General features: G+C 48.8%; 1 protein-coding gene across 1 annotated transcript; it reads left to right on the forward strand.

Annotated features, from left to right (window-relative positions):
- The first annotated feature begins 8658 nt into the window (after positions 1 to 8658).
- On the forward strand, positions 8659 to 11004 carry LOC123167560 (uncharacterized protein At2g39795, mitochondrial). Its single transcript, XM_044585395.1, has 3 exons — positions 8659 to 9028; positions 9971 to 10311; positions 10618 to 11004. The coding sequence occupies exons 1-3, from the start codon at positions 8741 to 8743 to the stop codon at positions 10775 to 10777; spliced, it is 789 nt and encodes a 262-aa protein (XP_044441330.1). The 5' UTR covers positions 8659 to 8740; the 3' UTR covers positions 10778 to 11004.
- Positions 11005 to 13298: the final 2294 nt, after the last annotated feature.

Consider the following 13298-nt stretch of genomic DNA (forward strand, 5'->3'; position numbering starts at 1 on the left):
TCAGTCGGGGTTTCAGTCCTTTGAGAATCAAGCCATTTGCTCTTTCTGCTTGTCCATTCGACTGGGGGTGGGCGACTGAAGTATAGTCGACTCGTGTGCCTTGGGAAGCACAGAAGGCTCTGAACTCATCAGAATCGAAGTTTGACCCGTTGTCAGTGATGATGCTGTGCGGAACTCCATATCTGAATGTCAATTCTCTGATGAAGCTGACGGCAGTACTGGCTTCAAGATTCTTGATAGGCTTGGCTTCAATCCATTTGGTAAACTTGTCGACTGCTACAAGCACATGAGTGAAGCCGCTCCTACCAGTCCTCAAGGGTCCAACCATATCCAATACCCAAACAGCAAAGGGCCAGATGAGTGGAATAGTCTTCAGGGCTGACGCAGGCTTGTGGGACATATTTGAGTAAAACTGGCAGCCTTCACATTTGTCGACTATATCTTTCACCATTTCATTTGCTCGTGGCCAATAAAATCCGGCTCGGTATGCTTTGGCCACAATGGTCCGAGAGGACGCATGGTGACCACAGGTCCCCGAGCGGATGTCGTTGAGGATCACTCGACCTTCTTCTGGTGTTATGCATTTCTGGCTGACTCCGGTTACGCTTTCCCTGAACAGTTGTCCTCTGATCACAGTAAAGGCTTTGGATCGACGGACGATCTGTCGAGCCTCTTCTTCATCCTCTAGGAGTTCCTTCCTAAGGATATACGCAATGTATGGCACTGTCCAGTCGGGAGTGATGACCAAAACCTCCATGATCAGGTCGACCACGGCTGGGACTTCGACTTCAGTCGGATCTGTGGCACTCTTAGGCTGCGGGGGCTCTTCAGTGAAAGGATCTTCTTGAACTGAAGGTGTATGAATGTGTTCCAAAAACACGTTGCTGGGAATGGCCTCCCTCTTGGAACCTATCTTTGCCAAATCATCGGCTGCTTGATTTTTCAGTCGGGGTATATGATGGAGCTCTAACCCATCAAACTTCTTTTCCAACTTCCTCACCGCATTGCAGTAACCAGTCATAGCTGGGCTTCTGACGTCCCACTCCTTCATCACTTGATTGACTACCAAATCTGAGTCGTCGTAGACCATGAGGCGATGGACGCCGAGTGAGATGGCCATACATAACCCATATAAGAGTGCTTCATATTCTGCTTCGTTATTGGAGGAATCAAAGTGAATCTGGAGAACATATCTGAGCTTGTCTCCTCGGGGGGATACCAATACCACCCCAGCACCGGAACCATTCAGCATCTTGGAACCATCAAAGAACATGGTCCAGTGCTCCGAGTGGACTTGAGTCGGCAGTTGCTGTTCGATCCACTCGGCGAGGAAATCTGCTATTGCTTGGGACTTGATAGCTTTCTTTGCCTCAAACTTAATATCCAAGGGAAGGAGTTCAATCGCCCACTTTGCTACTCGACCAGTTGCATCTCTGTTGTTCAGAATATCTGATAATGGAGCGTCGCAGATGGCTGTAATGGAGTGGTCAGAGAAATAATGTGCAACTTTCTTTGTGGTCATATAAATCCCATAAACAAGCTTCTGATAATGTGGATATCTTTGCTTTGATGGAGTCAAAGCTTCAGAAACATAATATACTGGGCGCTGAACTTTATAGGCTTTTCCTTCTTCTTCCCACTCGACCGTAAGTACTGTACTGACGACTTGTCCAGTGGCTGCAATGTAAAGCAGTAAAGGCTCTTTGTTGATTGGGGCAGCAAGCACCGGCTGGGTGGAAAGCAGGGCTTTGAGCTCTGCAAATGCTGCATCAGCTTCAGGAGTCCACTCGAACTTATCAGACTTCTTCATCAGTCGGTAAAGAGGCAATGCCTTTTCACCGAGGCGAGAAATGAATCGACTTAAGGCGGCCAAACACCCTGTAAGCTTCTGGACATCGTGCACACGCACAGGGCGTTTCATTCGGAGAATGGCACCAACTTTCTCTGGGTTGGCTTCGATCCCTCGTTCGGAAACGAGAAAACCGAGTAATTTTCCGCCCAGAACTCCGAATGTGCACTTTGATGGATTAAGCTTGATATCATACCTTCTGAGGTTGGCAAAAGTTTCAGCAAGGTCAGCCAACAGATTGGAACCTTTACGCGACTTGACCACAATGTCATCCATGTATGCTTCCACATTCCGACTGATTTGAGTGAGTAAACACTTCTGAATCATCCTCATGAATGTGGCTCCAGCATTCTTCAGGCCGAATGGCATGATGACATAACAGAAGCACCCAAACGGAGTGATGAAAGCTGTTTTTATCTCATCGGGTCCATACAGTCGGATCTGATGATACCCGGAATAAGCGTCCAAAAAGGACAAGCGCTCACACCCTGCAGTCGAGTCAACTATTTGATCGATGCGGGGGAGAGGAAAGTGATCTTTCGGGCAGGCCCGATTGATATGCTTGAAGTCAATGCACATGCGAAGTGAGTCGTCCTTCTTGGGGACCATGACAACATTAGCTAGCCACTCGGAGTGGTAAATCTCTCGGATAAACTCAGCTGCTAGGAGCCGAGCCACTTCTTCACCGATTGCTTTTATCTTCTGTACGGTGGACCGTCGAAGATGTTCTTTGACTGGTTTCACTTTTGGGTCGACTCGCAAACGGTGCTCAGCCAGCCCCCTGGGAACACCCGGCATGTCAGAAGGTTTCCATGCAAAGATGTCCCAGTTCTCACGGAGGAACTAGATGAGCGCTTCTTCCTATTTGGAGTCCAGTGTTGTCGAAATGTGAGTCGGAGCAGCATTGGGATCGGTCGGGTGAATATGAATCGGCTTCGTTTCACCAGACGACTGAAATGCTGAATCCGTGGCAGGCTTCTTAGCTCGCAACAAATCACTCGGATCTGCATTTTTTTGATACTCCTGTAATTCCACTACTGCCATTTGCGCATCGGCGATCTTTGAGCCCTTCTGGAAGCACTCTTCTGCCTTCTTCCGATTGCCAGTGATAGTGATCACTCCTTTAGGACCAGGCATCTTCAATTTGAGGTAAACGTAACATGGTCGAGCCATGAAACGTGCATAAGCCGGCCTGCCCAGAATAGCATGATAAGCACTCTGGAAATCCACAACTTCAAATGTCAACTTTTCTTTGCGGTAATTCTTGGAATCACCGAAAACCACATCGAGGGCGATCTGGCCGAGTGACTCAGCCTTCTTGCCAGGAATAACTCCATGGAAACTCATATTGCTTTCACTGAGTCTGGACATTGGAATGCAAATTCCTTTCAAGGTCTCCGCATACAGTATATTAAGGCCACTGCCACCATCCATCAGAACCTTAGTCAACCGAGTGCCTTCGACGACTGGGTCGACCACCAACGCTTGCCTCCCAGGGGTGGCTATGTGTGTTGGGTGATCAGACTGGTCGAATGTAATGACAGTCTGAGACCACTTCAAATAACTGGGCGTCGCCGGAGCGACCATGTTCACTTCTCTGTTGATGACTTTCAGTCGACTCTTGCTCTCAACATCAGCAAAAATCATCAGAGTGGAATTGACGTGGGGGTAACCATCATCGTCCTCTTCCTTATCCTCAACTTTGTCCGATTCTTTCTCCTTTTCTTTGGGCTGTTTCTCTCGGAACTGCTGGATTAGGAGCCGACATTGTCGAGTGGTATGTTTCGGATAAATGGGATTACCCTCCTCATCCTTTTTGGTGTGAATGTGGCATGGTAAATCCAACACATCATTTCCATCTTGATCTTTTACTTTCTTGGGGTTCCATGGCCCTTTGGGCTTCCCCTTGAACTTTCCTTGAGTCACGGCTAAGGCTTCTCCGGGAGCAGCTGGCTCGGCTTTACGCTTCTGCTTCCGACTGGAGTTCCCTCCCCCGGTTTTGTGGGCGACTATTTTGTGCTTGCCACTCCGGAGCCGATCCTCCTTTTCACCATTAGCATACTTGGTGGCAATTTCCATCATTCGACTCAGAGACATATCTCCGGTCCGACCGAACTTCAGATTCAATTCTCGATACTTGACGCCTTCCTTGAAGGCACAAACTGCTTGGTGATCAGACACATTCTCCACCGTGTGGTGCAACGTGATCCATCTCTGGATATAATCTCTCAAAGTTTCATTCGACTTCTGCACACAAGACTGTAGCTCTGTTAGCCCTGCTGGCTGTTTGCATGTACCTTCAAATGTTCTGACAAACACTCGGGCAAGCTCTTCCCAGCTATAAATACTTCCAGGTGCTAACTGATTCAACCACGCTCTGGCCGAGCCCTCTAACATCAGAGGAAGGTGCTTCATGGCCACTTCATCATTGCCACCACCAATCTGCACAGCCACTCGGTAGTCCTCAAGCCAAGTGTCAGGCTTGGACTCACCAGTGAACTTGCTGACTCCAGTCGCCAACCTGAAGTTGGGAGGAATCACTGCTGCTCTGATGGCTCTGCTGAAACACTCGGGACCTGAAACATGCACCCTGCTGCCGGTCAGGTAATCTCTATCGTGGCCATCTCTGTGTGCTCTGTTCCTGTCAACCAGACCTTGAACGAGAATGGATCTCGCGTCAAAGCCCGGCTCCCGGGGGTCGACTGGAATCCTTTGCCCACCACTGTGAGGGCGCCTGTCATCGTGTTGCCGAGGCGCGTATGACCCACTCCTTGGGGGAGGCGTGGGTACTCGACGACGATCATACTGCTCACGGTTTCTGTACTGATCCTGTCGATCTCCACGTCCCTCACGCCTTGGAGGTGATCTTGGGCTGTGAGCCGACTGAACTGTGTCTGCCATTACAGATCTACTATGAATCCTATTCCGAGACTGTGACACTGTTGTGTTCTGCTCCCCGCCGCCCGGAGCAAAGCCCGGATCTGCATCAAACCCCTACCAGCCTCCGACTGGGAAGGCTGAATCGACTCTGCTATTCGGGCACCAGCTGTGAGATTCTGGATCGGAGTTCGATATACCTGGGTTGGAGGCGAAAAAAGTTGTCGTCTACTGGATTCAGAAACTCGCTGCCGAGCATGTTCGTCGAGTGCGTGCTGGAGATTCTCCAGTCGAGTGCGCTCAGCCAAGTTGGCCAGGCGCACCTCCTCCAAGGCCCGGGCCTCGGGGGTCTCTCCAACGATAGGAGTGTGAAGTGCATCCATGTTACGGCGGCGAAGCTCTTCCCTCTGCTGCGAAGAGAGGGGCTCGGGGCGGTACTCCTCGTGGACACGCGACGGATCGCCTCCGCCATCACTACCGTCGTCGCGGGGGAAGCCAGGAGGACTGCGCGGTCCGTTGACCATCAGGACTTCCGCCGCGGGGTCACTGCTGTCGCACTCGGATGCGATCTCAACAGAGCCAGTCGAACAGGCCATAGAGAGTTTTGTCGGGCTCGATTGTCGCGACTTGGGGGGTGGCCGACTGGTGAGCCACCGCGTGCCTCACCCACCGCTGGAGCCTCGACCGACCGGAACGCTTGTGCCGGCGGGCGGCAGGGAGTGAAGACGCCACCGGAGTCGACCGATATTGGGTCGACGGCTGCTGCAGGAGGACGCCGCGGACGCACGCGCGAAAGTGCGTTGCCCCGCGGACGGGGAGCGCCTCGACATCGAGTGGAGCTTCTTGGAGCCAAGCGGAGTCGTCGGCGATGAACACGAGCGCGCCGAGACGGATCTCGCGGCCCTCGGCCAATCCTCCGCCTGAAACCATGCTGACGGGGATCGGAAAAATTGCAACTTCTCCAACAAGTCGCTAAGACACCTGCCCCACGGTGGGCGCCAACTGTCGTGGTTCTAAGTCTGACAGTAGAATGGGGGGTAGGGATGTAGAGGCAAGATCCTAGCTATGGAGAAGTTGTACGCACGAGTTTTACGAGTTCAGGCCCTTCTCGGAAGAAGTAACAGCCCTACGTCTCGGAGCCTGGAGGCGGTCGACTGGATTATATGCGTGTGTGTTACTGGGGGTGCGAACCCTTGTGCATGTGGAGGGGGTGGCTTATATAGAGTGCGCCAGGACCCCGGCCAGCCCACGTTACAAGGGATTTAAGGTACATCAAGAGGGGGGCGTTACTGGTAACGTCCGTAATAAAGTGTTATAAATGGCTATTAATTCTAGGAGTTAATGCTCGACCGTTGCTGTGTAGAGTGACTTTAGGTCTTCTGTCCGTCGAGTGTTTCTTGTTACGGTCGAGTGATCTTGATTCCTCCGAGTGGAAATGTTTCTGGTCGAGTGGGTGATGGTACCCCTTGAATGCTTCTCGCTTTAGAGTGATGTCCTTGGGGAGGGTATTTAGGTCAGGCCTGTGACCCTACCCTAGGTACATGTCCTCATCAGCCGTTGTCGGAGCAGAGGCGAAGGTCGACGGCGGCGGCAGAGCACGAGTGCTAGGGCGTCGCAAGGTGGAAGACAAGACGAAGAGGCACGGGAGGGGAGTGAAAGAAACCCCCGACCCTATTTATAAGGCAAATGGATAAGTGACAAGCGCGGGAATCGAGGAGTCCAAAAACAGATATGTGATAGTGCAGACACCTCAATTTTTGGAGATTCATTAAAAATGAGGAGATACATTAAAGATTTTGGCTTTGTGTAAAATTAATGACAGGTGACGTCACGACAGGTTACCGTGATCCCAGAAGATGATGTCACGGCGAGTTACAAGTTTTCGTGAAGGTAATGAAGAAGAAATTTTTCTAAGTGATTGAAGATTGATGTGAACAAGTTCAAATCAACCTGGGGCCTAATGTTGGGGATATAGCTATATAGTTAACCCGCCCAGGAGGGGCCGGGTTATACCTATGGCGACTCACAAGACAAAGCCCATAAAGGAATCAAAGATGGCGGTTCATGAGGATGACTTATGAAGAGCTCAAGGCCCAAAGGCGACTTAAGGCCCGTAGGTGTAAACCACCATGTCATAAGGCAATTGTAATTAGTCACCGGGCCAGACACGTTTATGAGCCGACCGGGACTCTGTAAGCCACCGGGCGTCAACCTGTGTATATAAAGGGACGACCTGGTGGCGAGTTACGGGCAAGAAACGAGAGATCGAAAGCTAGGTCAAGCGTATTCGCTCCCTAGTAATCGAGACATAAGCAATACCACCTCAAACTGGATTAGGCCTTTACCTTCACCGCAAGGGGCCGAACCAGTATAAACTCCCTGTGTCCTTTGTCCCGCTTAACCCCTTTAAGCTAATCTCATTGTGATGGCTCCACGACTAAGTCGTTGCACTAGGACATCTGCCGTGATAATCCCATGACAAATAGCAATAAAACCGAACGATCATTATGTTAAGCTAACGGATGGGTCTTGTCCATCACATCATTCTCCTAATGATGTGATCCCGTTATCAAATGACAACCCATGTCCATGGTCAGGAAACCTTAACCATCTTTGATCAACGAGCTAGTCAAGTAGAGGCTCACTAGGGACACGGTGTTTGTTTATGTATTCACACATGTATTTAGGTTTCCGATCAATACAATTCTAGCATGAATAATAAACCTTTATCATGAATAAGGAAATATAAAATAACAACTTTATTATTGCCTCTAGGGCATATTTCCTTGAAATCTCACGAAGCTTTTATTTAACTCGTCACGACGTTTACAGGGACGAAAGTAAGATCACCCAAAGTGCCTAACCAAACATGGCGGCCAACCTCAAGTGAGAGAGTATGATTCGCTAAATTGCGAGTCTCGGTATTCGAGCTCCTAAACTCATGGCTAACCGAACATGTAGCAAAAGAATTGGAGTGATCAATATTTTCTTGTATGCTCGCTCCATAAGAAAGTCCACTCTTCTTCTTGATATCCTCGACAACAACCTTGCAATTAGATGCAACATAAATGCCCGTTTCATAGAGATCGTCCGCCAGTGTCAATCCCTCTAAGACTGCTAGAGCTGAGTTGTGGAGTCTGAAATCCCAACAAATGTGATCGTCGAGGCCCCCATATAGTTCCCGAGGCTATCCCTACACACAATAGCAACAACACAACACCTGCTTGCATGTTCCGAGTAAGAGCAGCTTCCACGTTGTTTTACACATCCCCCTCGGTGGTGCAATCAAACGAGTTGGCATGGCCGGTGCAACCCTTCTAGTTCCATCAGTAGGTTTCTCCAGAGCCTTCAAATCAGGTATAAAAGAGTTTATGAAAGCTCTAATGGCGTGCGGCGTTTGATATATGTCGTCATGTATGACCTTCCGCCTCGAGCTCCAAATTGCCCAAAGAATAACTCCTAGACGAGTAAACTCTGCATGCAATAATGCGGCCTACATTTTGAACAACCAACTCTTGGCACTTAGATCATCATGGAGACTCACTTGTTCCACCAATGTTTTAGAGGAGAGAGCCCATATGCATCGCGACATTGTGCACTCTAGGAGCACGTGCCTCCAGGAATCTACCACACCGCACAACAAGCATGCCGCAAATGTTGCAATATGACGATGGTGAAGAAGCTCGCACGTCAGGATGGATTCTCGGGCAGACGCCACATAAACATGCGGATTTTATTTGGAACCTGCGTACTCCACTCCATTTTTTATTCTTTTTGAGGGGCTCTGCGTACTCGACTCTATGTGCCCACCAAAAGAAAAAGACAATGAAGACTGAGCTCTATGGGCCGGAGGGTCATTCTCAAGTGCACTGGGTTGGGCCACCGCTCCATTATTTCTTACCTTTTCCCCAAGTCTTCTCCATTCGGCCTCCAGCCCTTTAAACCCCACAAAACCCTAGACTTCGCAGCGAGCAGCCGTCGTCCGATCCCCACAGAAACACCAAAGCCCGAGCCATGTCGTCGGCGTCCCTCGCCGCCAGGCTCCTCCGCCGCGCCGCCTCTTCGTCGCGGGCCTCCACCCTATCCCGACGCTGCGCCCACTCCTCCGCGACGTCCCGCGCGCCCGTTTCGCTTGCCCGTTTCCACCCCGCCGCCGCCTCCCCTTCAGGGACCACTGCCCGCCGCTTCCTGTCGTCGCAGTCCCCGGCGTCTTCCTCCAAGATCTCCCCGGACGAGAACCTGAGGCGGGTCATCGACTCCGAGATCGAGTGCGTCGTCGAATCGGAGGAGGGCTCCGCGCAGGTATCTTGGCTTCCTTAACCACCGCCCGTGCATTTCCTTTTGGTTGCTTCGAGATAGTAGTATGACTCCATTTATCCACGATCGGGCTTTATTATTTGTGGTGTGAATACCGGAGTAAATGCCTTGATACCGCGTATTTGGGAAATATTAGGAACATAACCAAAATTAAGGTTGTCGATGCAAGACTGTTTAGTCTTTTATGTGGTAAAGTAGTAGTACTAGCTATGCCCGTGATTGTTGCTCCTGCAGTGAACAGCTACTCTGGGAATCTCTCATCCCCGCATCTCAAATTAGTCAGTAATGGTGACTATTCAGGATTAAAGAATTAAAATGGTAGTGGTATGGATAGTAAAAAGGAAATATTGTTGGTATATTACAAAACCTGGTTGCGAGATCCTGGCCGGTGCTGGATGCTCCAGGCTCCAGCTCAATCCAATAGGTTCACAAACTTGACTTTGATAGCTCAACTTTTCAGATGTTCAAGTCATTCCCCTTCTAAACTACTCCCTCTGTCCCATAATGTAAGACGTTTTTTGACACAAACGTCTTACATTATGGGACGGAGGGAGTATTTATGAGTCAATTGGACATTATTAGATGAAGTTTGTGCACATTTGAAATGTTTATTCAGGTAAGTGAACGTTTGAAATGTACCTTGCGTAGTATTAATTGCTCTCTGAGGTCCATAAACTCCAGTATATGGTATATGTCAATGTGATAAAGTGTTATACTGCGATGATGTAAAGATGGGTTTCATAGACTGATGTCGCGTACTATACCTTGTGTTATACTTATGCTTTGCAAGTACTTGATTGTTTCATCTTGTTAATAGGAAGAAATGCTTTAGTTTTGCTTCAAAAGAACCTTTGTCTGTAAAACACTACTCTGATATTTTTGAAAAAGGACATGACCAAAATATTTGTTTTGAATTGTTTTTAACAGCAAATTGATCCACCAGAAGACTTCCCCTTTGAGATAATTGATAACCCTGGTGATCAGTCCATCGTTCTCAAAAGAGAGCTTGCAGGAGAGACTATTAAAGCTACTGTCTACACAAATTTTGATACTGAGGAAGATTTGAACAATGAGGACTCTGGTGCTGAGAATGATGATGACTCATTTAAGCCAGCACTTCAGATGGTTGTCACTGTTGAGAAACCAGGAGGCTCAATCCTGGAATTTGAGTGCAACTTTAATGATGATGAACTGGCAATTGAAAATATGAGGTTGCTGAATCGCGATGCCAAGTTTACTGAGAATGCATATGAGGGGCCACAATTCTCGTAAGTTCAATTTTTCTTATCTAACTTATATTATTTCTTCAATTTCAAGCATCAAAATAAGCCAACCAAATGGTTGCTGAATCATAATAAAACAAAATGGTATACTTTCAAGGATCCCTGGTCACAAATTTCTTGTTGTTTTCCACGAAATGGCTCAAGCATGACATTACTTTCTTGTATGTGTTTCTCCCCTGGCTGATTATTCACCCTAATGTTCTGTTTGCTCAAGTACTTAGATGACTACTAGTAAACTGCATTGCATCTTATGGTTTCTTCTGACGTTTACTTGCTCATTGTTTTCTACAGTGATCTGGACGAGAGCTTGCAGAAGTCCTTTCACAGGTATCTTGAGGTGAGGGGGATCAAGCACTCGCTGCATGACTGGCTGCACGAGTACATGATGAGCAAGGATGAGAAGGAGTACGTGGTTTGGTTGAAGAACATGAGAGAGTTCATCGAGAAATGAGTGCCACTGCCCGTCATTCTCTTTTAATAGAAAGAACATGCCTGGTGCTCTATGTCAAACCTGTCTGATCATAATTGTGCCTTGCTTTCTGGCACACCAAGTCTCGGTGGACGCTGAGCTGGATTTATATTTTGCTGGACCTGTTTAGCTGTAGAAAAGTTTCGGCATCTTATCTTTCGATGTTTAACCTGTGATCCGTTCAGATATGATCAGTTCATGTATTTTCAGCCGTGAGTATATTGCTACGTACGTTCTAGAACCATGAGGGGATGATTTGAGATATAATTGTCTGTGGACATGAGTTGAATAGTTTAACCTGCAAGCCATTTAGATTCAAGCTTATACAAGTTTGTATCCCAAGAAAGGAAGAGGCTGACGTGATGGAACTCCTGAAGCAGCCAAATGGTCTATGCTTGGCTGCTACTTCTTTGACCTCGTGGTACCTAATTGTTCAAGCCGTACGCGTGAGATGATGACCGGAGAACCAGCAAACTTAAAAATCAGAATTAGCTGTGCAGCAAAGGAAAACAATTCCTTGAAGTTTTTCTCTGCTTCAACTGTGTCAGCTGACAGTTCTGAGTGTCATCTCCGCCTGATGCGATAGTGTGTTACGTCAAATTTCTTTGTTGATGCTATCAAGGCTGAGATGTAGAGTTTGCAACTTACAGCATCTCCAACAAACACCCAAAAACTGTGATCGTGACAAAAAAATAACTGCGGCCGTGCCCGAAAGATTGTCTTTTAGGGCATTTTGACCCAAAAAATGCAGCTTCAGCAGCTGCCTTATCTCCTACCAACGCTAGTGGCTGCTGCAAAACCAAAACGCAGCCCCGTGAACCCTCAACTTCACAGGTAATCATTCCCCGCCTATATCCGCCGCCGCAGCCTTTGATTCCAACCACCCTATGCTGTTGGATGCCACAAGCCATCTTGACACCCTGCCGCCCGTTTCCACCCTCGAGCCACATCCTGATGTCGCCCCTACCACAGTTGTCGCCCAAAACCAGCCTCCCCGTTGTCCGCTGTCATTCGATCCGTGATCCTGCCACCGGGTCCGTCGATTCCAACCGCCAGTTGCCCCTGTTTGACTATGATTGTCGCCCGCCCCTGAGTTCCTTCATTGCGACACCAATTTGAAGGCATCAGTTATGGCGAAAATTCTCTGGCACCCCAAAACCTTCTCTATCATCACCTACAATCACTGTTAGGGCACCAAACTTTTGAGCATATGTTGGAGATGCTCTTAGCACGGATGGAAGAGACCCCTAAGATATCAAAAACTAAGACCAGCCCTTCGTTTTAGTAGGACCCGAATATTCAGCGAATGTCGGATTTTTGGGCATGGCAAATTGAACGTTTTTTCATGATAAATTACGTTCATCGAGGATGGCAAGTTTAGTTCGTGAGCATGTATATCCATCTCAGTTCATTTTTTCGCCAAAAAATTGGCTTGCAAACTAAATTTGCCATCCTTTTGTTTTTCAAAACCGAGGCAAAAGATTTGCCTCATAGAGTTTGAATTACACAAACTGAACCAAAAAGGTTGTTACTCTCTCGGTATAATGGTGCACAATTTCTTTGCCCCGGCGGTAACCCAAAGGATGGGCTCACACTTGATGTTGTTGGGCAATAATATTGGAGGCCTGCCCTTTTGTCGGAAGACCCGTGTGTTCCTCTCGTTTAAAATGGTCCAACCAATTAGCATTGTGAGGGAGACCATGGCTTTATGGTTGGGAGTGCTTTTGCTTGATCGGTTTACTAGCCATCCCTTCATCGAGTCCTCGAGGTGCCATGTTGATGTGTCAAGGCTTTCAAGGTGGAACCATTCATATATCAAATTTCAAAGACGAAGGGTGAATCTACATTTGACGAAAAGGTGTAGTCCGGATTCTTGTTCCCATTTGATTTAAATTTGTCATCCTAGCGTTAATATAAATGGCCATGGAGAATATCTGATTTGCAATGCTTAAAAATCCGACGTCAGATTTTTTGCATTTTCGTAATTTTATAGAAGAAACACGTGAGAACATAGCGTCTATGTGAGGACTCAAACGCTGGTGGGCACCCAAGCAACGCTCGGTTCTATCCTGATATCAGAGCATCTCCAGCTGCGTCCCCAACAGGCCCTCCCCAGGCGATTTTGCCGCGCCGGCGCCCAAAAATCGGTCCAGTCGCACCCCCGGGAGCCCTTTTTCGCCGGTTTAGGCCGAAACTGACGCCGGCGGACCCAGGCCGAACCTGGCGCGCTGGGGGGCGCCCGGGGGCGCCGGGGCGAGGCGTTTTGGCATGAAAGCGGATGGGCCCGCCGAGTCAGCGACACACCGCTTCGTCGCCCTCATCACCTCGATTCCCGCGGGAATCAATGCGAAGGTTGTCGCGCTACCGCGCCGGTCAGCCTCCATTGATGCCTCACGGGCGGCGCAGTGAACACACCGCGGCGCGCGTCCAGCCACGCGTCGCCCGGCATGCAGCCCGTCGCCGCCCAGCCACGGCTATAAAAGGGCGACCTTCCCGCCGGTGG

This window comes from Triticum aestivum, chromosome 7D (genome assembly GCF_018294505.1).
Source record: "Triticum aestivum cultivar Chinese Spring chromosome 7D, IWGSC CS RefSeq v2.1, whole genome shotgun sequence".
Classification (NCBI taxonomy): domain Eukaryota; kingdom Viridiplantae; phylum Streptophyta; class Magnoliopsida; order Poales; family Poaceae; genus Triticum; species Triticum aestivum.

Coding starts and splice junctions, on each gene's coding strand:
- LOC123167560 (XM_044585395.1), top strand. CDS start 8,741: ATGTCGTCGGCGTCCCTCGCCGCCAGGCTCCTCCGCCGCGCCGCCTCT. Junction 9,029..9,970: donor CGGAGGAGGGCTCCGCGCAG/GTATCTTGGCTT, acceptor TGTTTTTAACAG/CAAATTGATCCACCAGAAGA. Junction 10,312..10,617: donor TATGAGGGGCCACAATTCTC/GTAAGTTCAATT, acceptor TGTTTTCTACAG/TGATCTGGACGAGAGCTTGC.